Source organism: Hypomesus transpacificus, chromosome 20 (genome assembly GCF_021917145.1).
Source record: "Hypomesus transpacificus isolate Combined female chromosome 20, fHypTra1, whole genome shotgun sequence".
NCBI lineage: Eukaryota > Metazoa > Chordata > Actinopteri > Osmeriformes > Osmeridae > Hypomesus > Hypomesus transpacificus.
Genome location: NC_061079.1, coordinates 1,741,521 through 1,758,892, shown reverse-complemented (window position 1 = coordinate 1,758,892; position 17,372 = coordinate 1,741,521). Strand labels below are relative to the sequence as shown.

Here is a 17,372-nt window from a genome sequence, read left to right as displayed (position 1 = left end):
TGGCAGAGACGGACACACAGTTCTGTTTGAGAGGAGGCTTCTGCTGGGTTCTGGTGCTCACACTGGGATGCTGGTGAGGCACTCCAGGGCCCAGGGCACGCTGTGTAATGCAGTTCTTATCAGCCACGTGGAACTTAATGGCAAGGGAGCCGTGGTAGAGAGAGTTTCTGTTGTTCTGTGAGCTGTTGTTGTGAGCTTCAGCAGGTGAGAAAAGGTTCTCCTGAATGTTCTCCTGACGTTCTCCCAAGCTGTTGTGCATGGTCTGCTCGATCTGCATCTTCTTTGACAGGACACTCTTGATGATGCAGGACGCCATCTTGGTTTTACTAGGGGAGACCGTCTCATCCAATGAGACGGACTTGTGCAGCCGCTGGCGCCGCTCGGCCAGGGAGGTTCCAGGCAGGGGGAGGTCCAGTGACGTGGGAAGGTCATGTGACCGCTGGTTGAAGGTGGCAGGAGTGGAGTGCTGGCGCAGGAGCAGTCGAGGGGGGGCAGAGGCGTCAGCCAACACCTCCTTATCTCCTCCTCCCCCTTCCTCTTCCTCCCCCTCCTCCTGGTCCTTCCTCTTCAGTTGAATCTGACGCTTGGGGACAGTCTTGCCCCCCCGCTCTTCCCCCCCTTCCTCCCGCTGCTCCAGCTCTACGTCCACACACTCGAAGCTGCCCGTGTCCGAGCAGGCGGGGGTAGGGGTGGCGTCGCCAGGCAGGCTGCCGCCGGGCAAGTGGAGGGACAGGTCCTCCTCCGACCAGGGGGAGGCGCTGCCTTCCTGGGAGGGCAGCGGGGAGGGCTGGGCTGATTGGCTGGAGGACGGACAATGGTCCCTGTCACACACCTCCAGGTAGTCGGCCTCAGGGCAGCGATGCTTGCTGAGGAAGTGGCGCCCCTGGCCCAACTCCCTGTCTGGCTGGTACAGCCTGGCGGTCATACTGGGGGGTGGGCCGGGCAGGGGGGCTGCTCTGGGGGGCTGTCGGGGGGGGAGGCAAGGCTGCCGGGGGAACCAAAGGGATCCGGGTCCTTGACCTGGCACTACTCTGGGTTTGTGTCCGGGTTTGGGTCTGGGTGGGTAAAAAGTTGTCCGGTAGTCCGGTATGTGGGTGATGGAAGCGGGAGGGCTTGGGCTGTGTGTCCGATGCTGCTGGTGTTCCTGGTGCTGCCGGTATGTCTGGTGTTGCTGTCCAGTTGCGAGGGAACCCTGTGAATAGCAGGGCGATGTTGTGCGCGGCGGCGTCTGCGTTAGCAAGGGTAAGATTCCTGACCGTGGCTGTCGGACGACTGAGAGTGTGGAGCTGCAGCTTGCAAGAGCTTTTCTATTCCTGGATCTGAGTGACAAGCCAGTCTGGAGCTGCAGGCCCTCCCCCTCCCCTTCCCTTTCCTTTGCCCCCTCCCCCGGCCCTTCCTTTTCCCCCTCCCTTCCCTTCTCCTCCCCCCTTTCCCGCTTCAACCCTTGAAAAATCGGCTCTCTAGCTGCCTGTCTCTCTCCCCGTCTCTCCTCGTGTCTCTCCTCCTCCTCCCCCTGCAGTCTCTCCTCCTGTCTTTCCTATTTTTCCTCTTGCCTCACCTCCTGCCTTTTCTCTTCTTCTCCTGTCTTTCCTCCTGATTCTTCTCCGGTCCTATCTGTCTCTGCTCCACATTATCCTCCTGCCTCTCATCCTGTCTCTCCTTCTGCCTTGCCTCCTGTATCTCCTCCTGCACCCCCTCCGGACTCTCCTCCTGTCTCTCCTCCTGTCTCACCTCCTGTCCCTCCTCCTGCCTTGCCTCCTGTCCCTCCTCCTGCCTCTCCTCCTGTATTTCCTGTTTCTCCTCCTGTTTCTCCTTCTGCCTTGCCTGCTGTCCCTCCTCATGTCCCTCCTGTCTTTCCTCTTGTTTCTCCACTTGTCCCTTTTCTAGTGTTTCTTCCTGTTTTATCTCTTTCTCTTCCTGCCTTTCCTCATGCCGCTCCTCATGCCTCTCCTCCTGCCTCTCTTTTTGTATCCCCTTCTGCCTTTCCTTCTGCTTCTCCTCCAGTCCTATTTGTCTCTGCACCACATTACCCTTCTGTCCCTTCTCTTGCCTCTCTTCCTGCCTCTCCTCTTGTATCTCCTCCTGTTTCTCTTCCTGTATTTCTTCCTGTTTTATCTATTTCTCCTGCTGCCTATCCTCCTGCCTATCTTCATGCCTCTCCTCATGCCTCTCCTCATGCCTCTCTTCTTGCCTCTCCTCATGCCTTTCCTCTTGTCTCTCCTTCTGCTTCTTCTCGCACCTCTCCTCCTTTCTCTCCTCCAGTCTTATCTGTCTCATTTCCCCCTTCTCCTCCTGTATATCCTTCTGCTTTTCCTCCTGTCTGTTCTCCTGTCTCTCCTTCTGTCTCTCTTCCTGTCTTATCTGTCTCTCCTGACACTCCTCCGGTCTCTTATGTCTCTGCCATCTCTTCTCCTGTGTTGGCACCTGACTAGTTTCCTGGTTATCTCTGGTCTCTCTGCCTGTCTCCTGGATGTCCCTTGTCTCTCTGTCTCCCTCTGGCCCTCCCTGCAGGCCTTTTCTGGGCAGGAGGTTTGCCCTGACGGTGAACCAGAGAGGCAGGTGTGGGCGGCCCACCAGGCTACTTTGAGTCCCACTGACAGACACAGACACACTGGCCCTGCAGGGGAGATGCAGAGTAGGTGAGCTGGAAGCCTCTCTAGCTGGATTTGCACCCCCCTTGGTCTGTTGGTGGGCTGGACAATGTACAGCCTTTGTACCCAGGGGTAGTGGGGTTGTTCCAGGGGAGGGGACCTGGGTTAGAGCCCCTGGAAAAGGTACAGGTGGGAAAAGAAACACACTGATTTGGGGCAGTAGGGTGGTTTGAGTAGAAGCAACTTGGGTTTGAGACCCAAAAGGAAGAGAAGTAGAAGGGGCAGCATCTCTGTCCCGGTGTAGTGGGGTGGTTCAAAGAGGGGAGACCTGGGTTTGATGCCAAAAGGAGGGCTTAGTTGAGAGGACCGCATCTCTGTCTTGAGGTGCTGGGGTGGTTCCAGGGCAGGCAACCTGGGTTTGAGCCCCTGGAAAAGGCACAGGGGAGAGAGGAGACTCTCTGACCCGGGGTGGTGGGGTGGTTCGAGGAGTAGAGACCTGGGTTTGAGGCCCTCCGTCTACCCCGTTCTCCTTTGGCAGGTCATCCCAGTCACTAAGAGAGCTAATGGCTGAGTAGTAGGAAGCTGAGGAGTTATCATCATCCTGCTCCTCTTCATCTCCCACTGTCACTTCTGTCTCCTCCTCATCCTCTAACTGCTCAGAGCATGGTGTCCTTTCTGGTAATGTCATCTTGCAGCAGAGTCTGCGTAAGGGCTGGTTAAACACTATGGAGAGGGCTGTTTCCACTCCAAGGGTAAAGATCAAGATCATATGCTTACAGAGTACAGGGCCTGGAGTTCACGTCTCATTTGCTGGACCAGAACTGATGAAAGACAATTAAAGAAAACATCTTCATATCAACCTCAAGATTCAATAATGGATAACAAATGTTTTGGTTTTCAAACCCATGCCTTGTTTTTCCATGCAATATTTCTACACAGGTTGTGAAAGTATGTTTGTCATGTGTTGTGTGAGATGTTTTGAAAGTGTGTGTTGTGTAGATGGTGGTTATGCAAGTCAGTGGAAGAGACCTGTGCAGGCACATGATCTGACATGAAGACATTCTGTGTGTGTGTGCGCTAACATGTGTGTCTGTGTAAACGTGTGTGTGTTCAGGTGATGTGTGAGGTTATTCGAGGGTGTGTGACAGTCAGGCTCCTGTGGACTTCCAAACAGACAGCTACTGTTACCTCCATGTCATGTTGAAGAGGCCCTCTACACAAGGGTTCTGTCCTAATACTTTGAACATGCTTCCTTCCTTCCATTCCTCCTTAAAGTATTCTCTGACCTAATATTGATTTATAGGTGGATGTTCTGTGCTCTTCTACACAGTTAATTTCTCATCTTAACTATCCAATGAAGGGAAGGAGGCAAGTTTATCTTGTAAGACAGCAACAATCCCTGCAACAATCCCCCCACCCCACCCCTCACTGTCAGACCTCTCCCACAGCAACATTAGAGGGAGGAAAGTAGGGAAGAAATGAGGAAGTGAGGAGGGATTATTGAGACTCTGCCCAGAACTCTCTGAAAAGGAAACGCTTGTCAGGACCTACCTTATACCCAGCATAGACAGATAACGATCAGGACTGACACATCTTCATATGCACTCGAACCTGAAACCATATAAACATCACAGAATACCCCTTTAAATTACTGCTTATCTTTCACAAACAGCAGAAAATAGAAAGCAGAGGAGAAATCTAGGTCAAGTCTTTCTCCCTTGGGCATACGACTGTGTCTGATGGGTGTCATGAGCCAGGCCGACCATCTGACCTTCTTCTCCGTCTCTAGGGCTCTGTCAGCGGGCAGGAGCACGAGGTCCAGGCCTCTTGGTGGGTCTGGGTCTGGAGGTATGTGATTGATAGTGATCGCGCCAGGGCCTGAGGGAGAGAAGATGGCGGAGGTGGTGGTTAGCAGCTACAGCAGGTGTGGACTGAAAGAAAGAGCGAGAGAGAGAGAGAGAGAGAGAGAGAGAGAGAGAGAGAGAGAGAGAGAGAGAGAGAGAGAGAGAGAGAGAGAGGGGAGAAGGAGAGAGGGGGGGTGAGAAAGAGAGAGAAAGAGAGAGAGAATACTCTGCCTGCTGGGATCAGACCTCTGGAATCCACCTCTCTTCGTTTGCCGGGACAGTCCCAGTCCCAGTCCCATACCCTGGGCTAAATATAGCGACAGGGTAGATACAGCCGAGCCCTATCACCGACTTGACTTGATAGGACAGGGTAGGTGTGGGGAGTGGAGGCTGGTTAAAGAGGGACGGAGACAAGCTCAGCCTGAAAGATTAGCTGGTCCAGATATGCTGCTGAAGATAAAATTCGCTCTGATCAGCACACAGAATGTTTCCACACAGGTTACAGTAGGCCTGGGCCTAAGTGTGACTATAAGATAAAAAGGATTAAAAAGACTAAAAAGGATAAATAAACTATTAATTAAGGAGGAATAAACAGTCAAATGCAATATGGTTACTAAGATGTATCTCACACTATCGGAATCCTACTTTTCATGAGGGGTTTGGGATGAGTATAGGTTAGTGGTAGAGCATTTGACTGCTCATCTAGATGTGGCAGTTTCAAATCCCCTTCATCACACTGACGGTATCTGCTATTTGAACACAAATTGTGACAGTAAATCCTTTCTCACTTGCGGTAACGAAGTATTACAAACATCTACGAAATGTCATCATAGATTTTTTGCAACTGAATGACAATTATTTCCTTTTCTGGAACATGTGTGTGAGGCCCTATACTGTGTTCAGTGAGGACGGGACCTTTACTGTGTTCAGTGAGGACAGACCCTATGCTGTGTTCAGTGAGGACAGGCCCTATACTTTGTTTAGTGAGGACAGGTACTACACTGTGTTCAGTGAGGACAGACCCTATACTGTGTTCAGTGAAAACAGACCCTATACTGTGTTCAGTGAGGACAGACCCTATACTGTGTTCAATGAGGACAGGCCCCATACTGTGTTCAGTGAGGACAGACCCTATACTGTGTTCAGTAAGGACAGACCCTATACTGTGTTCAGTGAGGACAGGTCCTATACTGTGTTCAGTGAGGACAGAGCCTATGCTGTGTTAAGTGAGGACAGAGCCTATACTGTGTTCAGTGAGGACAGGTCCTATACTGTGTATAGTGAGGACAGACCCTATACTGTGTTCAGTGAGGACAGACCCTATACTGTGTTCAATGAGGACAGAGCCTATACTGTGTATAGTGAGGACAGACCATATACTGTGTATAGTGAGGACAGACCATATACTGTGTTCAGTGAGGACAGACCCTATACTGTGTTCAATGAGGAAAGAGCCTATACTGTGTTAAGTGAGGACAGACCTTATATTGTGTTCAGTGAGGACAGACCCTATACTTTGTTCAGTAAGGACAGACCTTATATTGTGTTCAGTGAGGACAGACCCTATACTGTGTTCAGTGAGGACAGGTCCTATACTGTGTTCAGTGAGGACAGAGCCTATACTGTGTTCAGTGAGGACAGGTCCTATACTGTGTTTAGTGAGGACATAACCTATACTGTGTTTAGTGAGGACAGGTCCTATACTGTGTTCAGTGAGGACAGACCCTATACTGTGTTCAGTAAGGACAGACCCTATATTGTGTTCAGTGAGGACATACCCTATACTGTGCTCGGTGAGGACAGGGTTTATACTGTGTTCATTGAGGACAGACCCTATACTGTGTTCAGTGAGGACAGACCCTATACTGTGTTCAGTGAAGACAGACCCTATACTGTGTTCAGTGAAAACAGACCCTATACTGTGTTCAGTGAGGACAGACCCTATACTGTGTTCAATGAGGACAGGCCCTATACTGTGTTCAGTGAGGACAGACCCTATACTGTGTTCAGTAAGGACAGACCCTATACTGTGTTCAGTGAGGACAGGTCCTATACTGTGTTCAGTGAGGACAGAGCCTATACTGTGTTAAGTGAGGACAGAGCCTATACTGTGTTCAGTGAGGACAGGTCCTATACTGTGTATAGTGAGGACAGACCCTATACTGTGTTCAGTGAGGGCAGACCCTATACTGTGTTCAATGAGGACAGAGCCTATAGTGTGTTCAGTGAGGACAGACCCTATACTGTGTTCAGTGAGGACAGACCCTATACTGTGTTCAGTGAGGACAGACCCTATACTGTGTTCAATGAGGACAGAGCCTATACTGTGTTAAGTGAGGACAGACCCGATACTGTGTTCAGTGAGAACAGGTCCTATACTGTGTATAGTGAGGACAGACCATATACTGTGTTCAGTGAGGACAGACCCTATACTGTGTTCAATGAGGAAAGAGCCTATACTGTGTTAAGTGAGGACAGACCCTATACTTTGTTCAGTGAGGACAGGTCCTATACTGTGTTTAGTGAGGACATGACCTATACTGTGTTTAGTGATGACAAGTCCTATACTGTGTTCAGTGAGGACAGACCTTATACTTTGTTCAGTAAGGACAGACCTTATATTGTGTTCAGTGAGGACAGACCCTATACTGTGTTTAGTGATGACAAGTCCTATACTGTGTTAAGTGAGGACAGAGCCTATACTGTGTTCAGTGAGGACAGGTCTTATACTGTGTTCAGTGAGGACAGGTCCTATACTGTGTTCAGTGAGGACAGAGCCTATACTGTGTTCAGTGAGGACAGGTCCTATACTGTGTTTAGTGAGGACATAACCTATACTGTGTTTAGTGAGGACAGGTCCTATACTGTGTTCAGTGAGGACATACCCTATACTGTGTTCAGTAAGGACAGACCCTATATTGTGTTCAGTGAGGACAGACCCTATACTGTGTTCAGTGAGGACAGAGCCTATGCTGTGTTCAGTGAGGACAGAGCCTATACTGTGTTCAGTGAGGACAGGTCTTATACTGTGTATAGTGAGGACAGAGCCTATACTGTGTACAGTGAGGACAGGTCCTATACTGTGTTTAGTGAGGACATAACCTATACTGTGTTTAGTGAGGACAGGTCCTATACTGTGTTCAGTGAGGACAGACCCTATACTGTGTTCAGTAAGGACAGACCCTATATTGTGTTCAGTGAGGACAGACCCTATACTGTGTTCAATGAGGACAGGCCCTATACTGTGTTCAGTGAGGACAGAGCCTATACTGTGTTCAGTGAGGACAGGTCTTATACTGTGTATAGTGAGGACAGAGCCTATACTGTGTACAGTGAGGACAGGTCCTATACTGTGTTTAGTGAGGACATAACCTATACTGTGTTTAGTGAGGACAGGTCCTATACTGTGTTCAGTGAGGACAGACCCTATACTGTGTTCAGTAAGGACAGACCCTATATTGTGTTCAGTGAGGACAGACCCTATACTGTGTTCAGTGAGGACAGGTCCTATACTGTGTTCAGTGAGGACAGAGCCTATACTGTGTTAAGTGAGGACAGAGCCTATACTGTGTTCAGTGAGGACAGGTCCTATACTGTGTATAGTGAGGACAGACCCTATACTGTGTTCAGTGAGGACAGACCCTATACTGTGTTCAATGAGGAAAGAGCCTATACTGTGTTAAGTGAGGACAGACCCTATACTTTGTTCAGTGAGGACAGGTCCTATACTGTGTTTAGTGAGGACATGACCTATACTGTGTTTAGTGAGGACAAGTCCTATACTGTGTTCAGTGAGGACAGACCTTATACTTTGTTCAGTAAGGACAGACCTTATATTGTGTTCAGTGAGGACAGACCCTATACTGTGTTCAGTGAGGACAGAGCCTCTACTGTGTTAAGTGAGGACAGAGCCTATACTGTGTTCAGTGAGGACAGGTCTTATACTGTGTTCAGTGAGGACAGGTCCTATACTGTGTTCAGTGAGGACAGAGCCTATACTGTGTTCAGTGAGGACAGGTCCTATACTGTGTTTAGTGAGGACATAACCTATACTGTGTTTAGTGAGGACAGGTCCTATACTGTGTTCAGTGAGGACAGACCCTATACTGTGTTCAGTAAGGACAGACCCTATATTGTGTTCAGTGAGGACAGACCCTATACTGTGTTCAGTGAGGACAGAGCCTATGCTATGTTCAGTGAGGACAGAGCCTATACTGTGTTCAGTGAGGACAGACCCTATACTGTGTTCAATGAGGAAAGAGCCTATACTGTGTTAAGTGAGGACAGACCCTATACTTTGTTCAGTGAGGACAGGTCCTATACTGTGTTTAGTGAGGACATGACCTATACTGTGTTTAGTGAGGACAAGTCCTATACTGTGTTCAGTGAGGACAGACCTTATACTTTGTTCAGTAAGGACAGACCTTATATTGTGTTCAGTGAGGACAGACCCTATACTGTGTTCAGTGAGGACAGAGCCTCTACTGTGTTAAGTGAGGACAGAGCCTATACTGTGTTCAGTGAGGACAGGTCTTATACTGTGTTCAGTGAGGACAGGTCCTATACTGTGTTCAGTGAGGACAGAGCCTATGCTGTGTTCAGTGAGGACAGAGCCTATACTGTGTTCAGTGAGGACAGGTCTTATACTGTGTATAGTGAGGACAGAACCTATACTGTGTACAGTGAGGACAGAGCCTATACTGTGTTCAGTGAGGACAGGTCCTATAATGTGTTCAGTGAGGACATAACCTATACTGTGTTTAGTGAGGACAGGTCCTATACTGTGTTCAGTGAGGACATACCCTATACTGTGTTCAGTAAGGACAGACCCTATATTGTGTTCAGTGAGGACAGACCCTATACTGTGTTCAGTGAGGACAGGTCCTATACTGTGTTTAGTGAGGACATAACCTATACTGTGTTTAGTGAGGACAGGTCCTATACTGTGTTCAGTGAGGACAGACCCTATACTGTGTTCAGTAAGGACAGACCCTATATTGTGTTCAGTGAGGACAGACCCTATACTGTGTTCAGTGAGGACAGAGCCTATACTGTGTTCAGTGAGGACAGGTCTTATACTGTGTATAGTGAGGACAGAGCCTATACTGTGTTCAGTGAGGACAGGTCCTATACTGTGTTCAGTGAGGACAGAGCCTATACTGTGTTAAGTGAGGACAGGTCCTATACTGTGTTTAGTGAGGACAGGTCCTATACTGTGTTCAGTGAGGACAGACCCTATACTGTGTTCAGTAAGGACAGACCCTATATTGTGTTCAGTGAGGACAGACCCTATACTGTGTTCAGTGAGGACAGACCCTATACTGTGTTCAGTGAGGACAGACCCTATACTGTGTTCAGTGAAGACAGACCCTATACTGTGTTTAGTGAAAACAGGCCCTATACAGTGTTCAGTGAGGACAGGGTCTATACTGTGTTCAGTGAGGACAGGTCCTATACTGTGTATAGTGAGGACAGGTCCTATACTGTGTTTAGTGAGGACATAACCTATACTGTGTTTAGTGAGGACAGGTCCTATACTGTGTTCAGTGAGGACAGACCCTATACTGTGTTCAGTAAGGACAGACCCTATATTGTGTTCAGTGAGGACAGACCCTATACTGTGTTCAGTGAGGACAGAGCCTATACTGTGTTCAGTGAGGACAGGTCTTATACTGTGTATAGTGAGGACAGAGCCTATACTGTGTTCAGTGAGGACAGGTCCTATACTGTGTTCAGTGAGGACAGAGCCTATACTGTGTTAAGTGAGGACAGGTCCTATACTGTGTTTAGTGAGGACAGGTCCTATACTGTGTTCAGTGAGGACAGACCCTATACTGTGTTCAGTAAGGACAGACCCTATATTGTGTTCAGTGAGGACAGACCCTATACTGTGTTCAGTGAGGACAGACCCTATACTGTGTTTAGTGAAAACAGGCCCTATACAGTGTTCAGTGAGGACAGGGTCTATACTGTGTTCAGTGAGGACAGGTCCTATACTGTGTATAGTGAGGACAGACCCTATACTGTGTTTAGTGAGGGCAGGTCCTATACTGTGTTTAGTGAGGACAGGTCCTATACTGTATTCAGGTCCTGGCTGCAGGGCAGCTATCAGCTTGCGTGTGCGTAACTCATATCCTTGGCAGTCACAGGATGTGGTTCTGAGCCATGCTTGCTTGATGACTAAACCAGCTTTAGGACTTTAGCTTATTAAGTTGGCACAGGAAGGCTCCAGGTTTGATTCCTACAACTGTTGACTCATTTCTCTGACCAGCTAGGAGAATCTGACAAGTGTGTTTATGTAAACTGTTGCAGCAACAGATGAGTGTTTTATAGTTTTTACAAGTAGGCTGGCTTTACATGGTGACATTTGTACACAACTTTATTTGGTGGAACTAGGTTAAATTATGTTGCATTTGAGTTGCATGGTGAGTAAAGCCCTCTGCAACGCACTTGAAACTTGCTTGAAACTTAGACACAACCGTTGCAAAACTGATATTGTGTCGGATGATGACGTAAACTACCATTAATGTGATTTAATTTCAACTGATTTCAACTCGACAACGGCTTTTCGCCAAATTGAATAAAATAATAAAACATAAAATGGTTTCTTCTTTAGTTCTTCACACATAAACTCTTAATTGTCTATGTATAATTCCTTACTAAATGTCAAGTTGCATGGACATTTTGTTTCAGCCAATTTGCAACCTGCAACAATTTGTGTGAAAATGTCATTGTGTAAGGCTACATTTAAAAGTGGGTGTTTCACAAACTGTTACAGTGACAAGGATGTGTTTTATAGTTTTTACTGTAAGAGGCTGGCTGTTGTGGCACACTGACTGTTCTGGAGACACCCCATACAGTATACCTGCCCCCTGACCTGGCCCGTCCTGGGGTATATGTGTCCTGGATCCTGTAACTTTAACCTGGGCCGAATGTCCAACCTCACAAGACAGACACCCACTAACTCACTCACACTTTCTCTCTCTCCCTCTCTCTCTCTCTCTCTCTCTCTCTCTCTCTCTCTCTCTCTCTTCTCTCTCTCTCTCTCTCTCTCTCTCTCTCTCTCTCTCTCTCTCTCTCTCTCTTTCTCTCTCTCTCTCTCTCTCTCTCTCTCTCTTTTACTCTGTCACAAACAATCACACACTCTATGTCTCATGGGACACCAGAACGCCAAGTTGACAAGAACATAGTTGGTCCAGTATTAAGATACCAGAGCTTTGCCACTTTGACAGCATGTTACAGACAGTGCTGATGGAGACAGGTGGTGTGGTATGGGTCTGCTAGTATATGTATGTGTGTATGTGTGTGTGTGCTTAGTATGTCTGAATGTGTATAGCCTCAGTCCCTGCAGATCAACAGGGATCAGCTGTAACTGCCAAGTGTTATTGTGTGCGTGTGTGTGCGCATGTGTGTATGTTTATATTGTGTGTGTATGTGCGCATGTGTGTGTGCGCGCTTCTGGCACCAGCGCAGGGCCATTCAGTTATGCCGTTCTGTACAGTGGGTGCTATGACTGCATTCTTGTCTTGTGGTTAACTAGGGTTTGAATTTCAAGAACCATGGGAAATGAATATGGCGGACAAACTTTCATAATGTTTCAGTGATTAGATTCAGCAGCACTTGAGACTGAATTCTGTCTGTTTTGCCTGTCAGATACCATCGCTTTACTCTGCAATGGAAACGTCGCTGTTGCTGTGGATATCAAAACAAACTTGAACCCATTCACCCACACACGTATGGACACACACAACCACGCGCGCGCGCACGTACACAATCGTGTAGGCAGTCAAAACCTATATGCCAAATGTAGAGTTTAGACGCCATCTGTTGGCCAAATAAGTGGTTTATGGTATTTAGATAATGCTTAGCTTCAGATATGAAAACCAATTAATCAAAATTACGTAGGTCTACGTTGTTGGCTAAATTGGCTATTATGTAGCTTATTTGCTTGTATTCTCAATAAGTTAAAAGTTTCAAGAATTAGTTCAGCTTGCCCAGTCTGAACTACGTTAATCATTCGAACACAACAATTTATAGTTGTAGTGTGTGGTGAGTATATATGGACCAGAAAGTGTTCATTTTATAGATTGACAATGCTTGTTGGGGGCGCTGTCCTGGGGTCACACAGTCCATGCTACACTAACCCCCGAATCTACACCCGTAAACTCATTGCTGCCACAACAACTCCGGACTGTCTAGCACAGGTTCCAGAGCGGAACAATAGAACTAGTTGAATAGGTCCCTGACCGCTGCCTGAATGTAAGGTTTTGACAAGAGTCGTTTAACAAAGTAACCGGTGAAGGATGTTCTCAGAATGCTCTTGGTTTGACTGAAATGCAACATTGGACAGGAGTCGGTAGCTCCGGGTATGAGCAGATCAAAGGTAAATAACTCGTTAGCCCTGCGTGTGGCCAGCTGGCCACGTTCTCTCTACAGAAAACATAGGTGTTGTAGTTGCAATTTTGTCAGAATAGCGTAGGCCTACTAACAGTCTACTAGGCCACTATTCTCTGGTATTTTAGGGATAGCAATGGCTAAATCATGTCTAAAGAGAGAGATGTCTATCTCTCATCCAAGATTATAGTGACGATCATAGGCTCTGTAAACGGTAACATAGTTCAGCCTCTGAATATTCCCCACTTGTGTCAAGTGATCTTATTATCTAAAATATAAATGTGTTCACAAGGGAATACAGCCTTTCAAGGACAAGCAGAGAGAGAAAGAGAGAGAGATGGAGTCAGAGGCACAGTGGTGGAAGAGCCAGCTAGCAGTGGACATTCACCAAACTCTGAAGAAGAAGGTTGAGTAACTTTTAACATCTCAGAAACACTTCTCACACTTTACACCTCATGCACTCAACAAGCCAGAGATGACCAACTTAACCTCCTGGGCCATACGACCCTGCACCTGGAGAGATACCCTGCTGTAGGTTTACACTCTAACCCTGCACCTGGAGAGATACCCTCCTGTAGGTTTACACTCCAACCCTGCTCTTGGAGAGATACCCTCCTGTAGGTGTAGCCGATGTGTGGTGAAATTCACTCCTCAAGTATGTAACAGGCCTCCCACGTAAACAAATTGCTGGCTTTTTGTTGGCGTAGTTGGTAGTGGTGGTGCTTGGGAAGCAGAGGTGGTCGGTTCGACTCCTGGTCGGAGTGAACAGTAGCCCGTATACCTCTGACGGAGCTAGCAATACCACGTCTGTTACATAGGTTTACACTCCAACCCTGTTCTGTTGTCATGGTGGCTGGCCTGGCTTTTCTTCTACCTCTGCATTACTGGTGATGTCCGACAGACATAGATCCATTTGAATAAGAAAAAGAATATTAGTCTTTCTTTCTTTCCCTCTCTGTCTCTCTCTCTTCCTATTTTCGGCAATAATTCCACAATGTATGTGTTAAATAACTGCCCCTCCCATCCTCTCCTCTCCTAGGAGATGACCCTGCCCTCCTACAAAGCCTCCTCCCCCCAGATCTGGATGCGGCGTTACTTCGCTGACTTGCTGGCTGTTGTGAGTGAGCAGTACAGCCTGTGTCTGGCTGCCCACCACCTGGCTGTGTACCTGCTGGACCTGTTTATGGACCGCTATGACGTGTCCCTCCACGAGCTCTACGCATCTGCCCTCTCCTGCCTCCTCCTTGCCTGTACGTCCACTTCTTGTTTCACACACGTTTCCGTTTTTGTTCTAGTGTCAGTTCAGGTTTGTTTTAAGGGAAAGTCATGGATTCCCGGAGAGATCTCTGAATGAGTTTCTGGGTTGGCTTGTTGACTGCTGTATGGGATAGCATATGCCCGCCCTCTCCTCATGCCCTTCCCCCCTGCCTCTTGCCCTTTGTATTCTTTGTCCCTTCCCCCGGGCCTCACTCCGTTCTGTGACCCTCTGTCCTTCCTACCTCCCGGCCCCTCCAACCCCCACCCCCTTCAACCCCCTCTCAGTCGTTGAACAGACTTGCACCCTTCAAGCACAAGTCCTCTGGTTATTTTTAGATTAATCCACCTCACCCCCACACCAACTTTTTTGTCTTCTCCCTTTTCCTTCCTCCTCTCCCTCACTCAACTCCAACTCACTTTTTTCCCCTTTCACTTCCTCCTCTCTTTCTCTCATAACAATGTTTCTCTCTACCCCTCCCCTCTCCCATCTCCCTTGTCCCCAGGTAAGTTTGAGGAGAAAGAGGAGAGAATCCCCAGGCTGAACCAGCTCAACTCCCTAGGCTTCATGCAGAGCCAAGCTGTGGTCCTGACCAGAGCTGACCTGCTGAGGCTGGAGCTCCAGCTGCTAGACAGCCTGGGCTGGAACCTGTGTCTGCCCACGGCAGCCCACTTCGTCGACTACTACTTGAAGGGGGCGCTGGGGGATGGGGACCGCCACCGGGGCCGAGCACTTGCCTCTGTGGACCGGACCAGGAACTTCCTGGACAAATACACTCTGTACTTCCTAGAGGTCTCCCTACAAGGTGAGGAGGAGGAGGTGATTTTGGAGGTGGAGGAGGGAGAGAAGGTGGTTTTGGAGGAGGTATTGGAGGAGGAGGTGATGGTGTGTGTGAAACACCAGTGTACCTATCTCTACTACTAAGTGGGAGTCAGGAGGCTGAGTGTTTAGGGAATCGGGCAAGTAATCCAAAGGTTGCCGGTTCGATTCCCAGCTGTGACAAATGACGTTGTGTCACCCTACTTGCCTTGGGGAGAATGTCCCTGTACTTACTGTAAGTCGCTCTGGATAAGATGACTGCTAAATGACTAAATTACATTTAAATTAAATAATCTGTTATCACATTTACATTACATTTACATTACATTTACATTTAGTCATTTAGCGGACGCTCTTATCCAGAGCGACTTACAGTAAGTACAGGGACATTCTCCCCGAGGCAACTAGGGTGAAGTGCCTTGCCCAAGGACACAACGTCATGTGCACCGGCCGGGAATTGAACTGGCAACCTTCAGATTACTAACCCGATGCTCTACCCGCTCAGCCACCTGATTTATCAATAATGTCCTCCCCATCCAGACCACTTCTTCCTGCAGTTCGGCCCCTCCCACGTGGCATCTGCCAGCATCGCTGCGTCTCGGATGTGTCTGGACATCAGCCCCCACTGGACCACCCTACTGCACACTCTCACTGGCTACTCCAACGGACAGCTCACGGCTTGCGTAGAGATGATGCTGCTGTAAGACACACATGAACTCACACATGAACACGCACTCCCACACACAGACATATATGGACTCGCATCCACCATGCTAAAATTGTAGTAGGCAATAATCACCGACTAACAACACAAACATGAATAACATATTGACCCAAGGCAAGCCAACCCGTATAGACAGGCAGGTGTTTGCAGGCGTTTCTGTGCTGCGCTGCGTAAAAGTGGAGGCCGTATGAGTTTTGGCCGTTTGTATAGTGTGTGAGTGTGGTTTGTGTACGTGTGTGTGTGTGTGCCTGTAACAGCACTTATTAGATCTCACTTATTGGACATCAGTGTGGTGTAGATCTGATGGTGGTGTAAGTGAAGACGGGGAGTCAGGTGGCTGAGCGGTTAGGGAATCGGGCTAGTAATCAGAAGGTCTGTTTGATTCCCGGCTGTGCCAAATGACGGTGTGTCCTTGGGCAAAGCACTTCACCCTACTTGCCTCGGGGGGAATGTCCCTGTACTTACTGTAAGTTGCTCTGGATAAGAGCGTCCGCTAAATGACTAAATGTAAATGTAATGTAAATGTGATAACAGATTATTTAATTTATTTCTGGATAAGAGCGTCTGCAAAATGACTAAAATGTAAAATGTAAAAGTGAGAGTATGCAAAGCACACAACACCTGCCTGTGCTTACGCCTAGATATTTATCAAATAGTTAGGCGTAGGTCTTGCATATTTGAGGCGTATGTCAGGTGTAGAGTACACGTGCACATCCCCAGCGTGACGCCTACGTGACGTGTTTGTGAACACCTGTGTCCATTGGAAGTCAATGTCAAGTTCTAGCGTGTTCAGAGGATTGATATCATTGCGCAGGCGTGTGTAGGGGCTACTGTGCGCTTTGCAAATGAACCGGTGACACGTATTACACCTCCTAGACATGAACATACACACGCACACACTTAGACACACACACAACATACAAAAGGCATTCCCCCCCACACACACACACATAAATACACACAAATACACAGACACATGTACACAAACACACAATCACATATTGACACACACACACATTTTACCCACACAAACAGATACATATATACGCACACACACACACATTCCTTAACACAGCACTGTAAACATGGTCTGTCTCTCTGTCTCTTCCAGAGCTCATGACAGTGATGTGAAACAGGCCAATAAGTCTAAGCCCAGGTCTGGAGCCAGTCTGACCCCTGTCCAGTCCAGGACCTTCTCCTCTGTTCCCTGCCTTTCCTCTGCCCCCCTGCTCCAGCCACGTGTGCTAGGCGAGTTCCAGGCTTGGAGGCCTGCTGGGTCTCACTACCACGTTCAGCCCTGCCAGAGTGGACTCATCTCAGGATCCGCTTCCCAGGCAACCTTCCTCCCCATCCTGGCCTCAGGATTGGGTACTCAGTCTCATCAAGGACCAATCAGCTTGCAGGTGGCCTCTGAGTCCCGCCACGGCCATTGCCTCAGCCTACCCTATAGTGGCGCTTACCTAAGCTCCTCCCATAACACCTTTGTGGGCGGCTGCTTTGACAGGTGACACCAGCAGAAGTTGGACCTAGGCACCGTGGGCCAATCAGCTAGCGGGATCAGAGGACTCTTGGCCAATAAGAACCCTCCAGAAGGTCTATTGGTTGGTACAGCTTGTCTTCACTTACACCACCATCAGATCTCAGATGTCTAATAAATTAGATCTAATAAGTGCTGTTACAGGCACACACACACGCGTACACAAACCACACTCACACACTATACACACATACTCATACGAATGTAT

The 17,372-nt window shown here is 48.3% G+C and overlaps 1 protein-coding gene and 1 long non-coding RNA gene across 3 annotated transcripts; one reads left to right on the top strand and one right to left on the bottom strand.

The window, feature by feature from the left end:
* Positions 1 to 122: 122 nt before the first annotated feature.
* Positions 123 to 17,372, top strand: ccnjl (cyclin J-like). 2 transcript variants are annotated; one of them, XM_047043323.1, is made up of 6 exons: positions 12,623 to 12,818; positions 13,122 to 13,235; positions 13,869 to 14,079; positions 14,590 to 14,889; positions 15,444 to 15,603; positions 16,739 to 17,372. In XM_047043323.1, the coding sequence occupies exons 1-6, from the start codon at positions 12,804 to 12,806 to the stop codon at positions 17,133 to 17,135; spliced, it is 1,197 nt and encodes a 398-aa protein (XP_046899279.1). In that variant the 5' UTR covers positions 12,623 to 12,803; the 3' UTR covers positions 17,136 to 17,372. The 2 variants fall into 2 exon arrangements, with proteins under 2 accessions (XP_046899280.1, XP_046899279.1); XM_047043324.1 differs by lacking the exons at positions 12,623 to 12,818; positions 13,122 to 13,235 and adding an exon at positions 123 to 204.
* LOC124482799 lies at positions 2,354 to 4,536 on the bottom strand. Its single transcript, XR_006957770.1, has 3 exons — positions 4,363 to 4,536; positions 4,143 to 4,202; positions 2,354 to 3,412 (listed from the first exon to the last, which is right to left on the bottom strand). It is a non-coding gene; the product is annotated as an uncharacterized LOC124482799 (long non-coding RNA).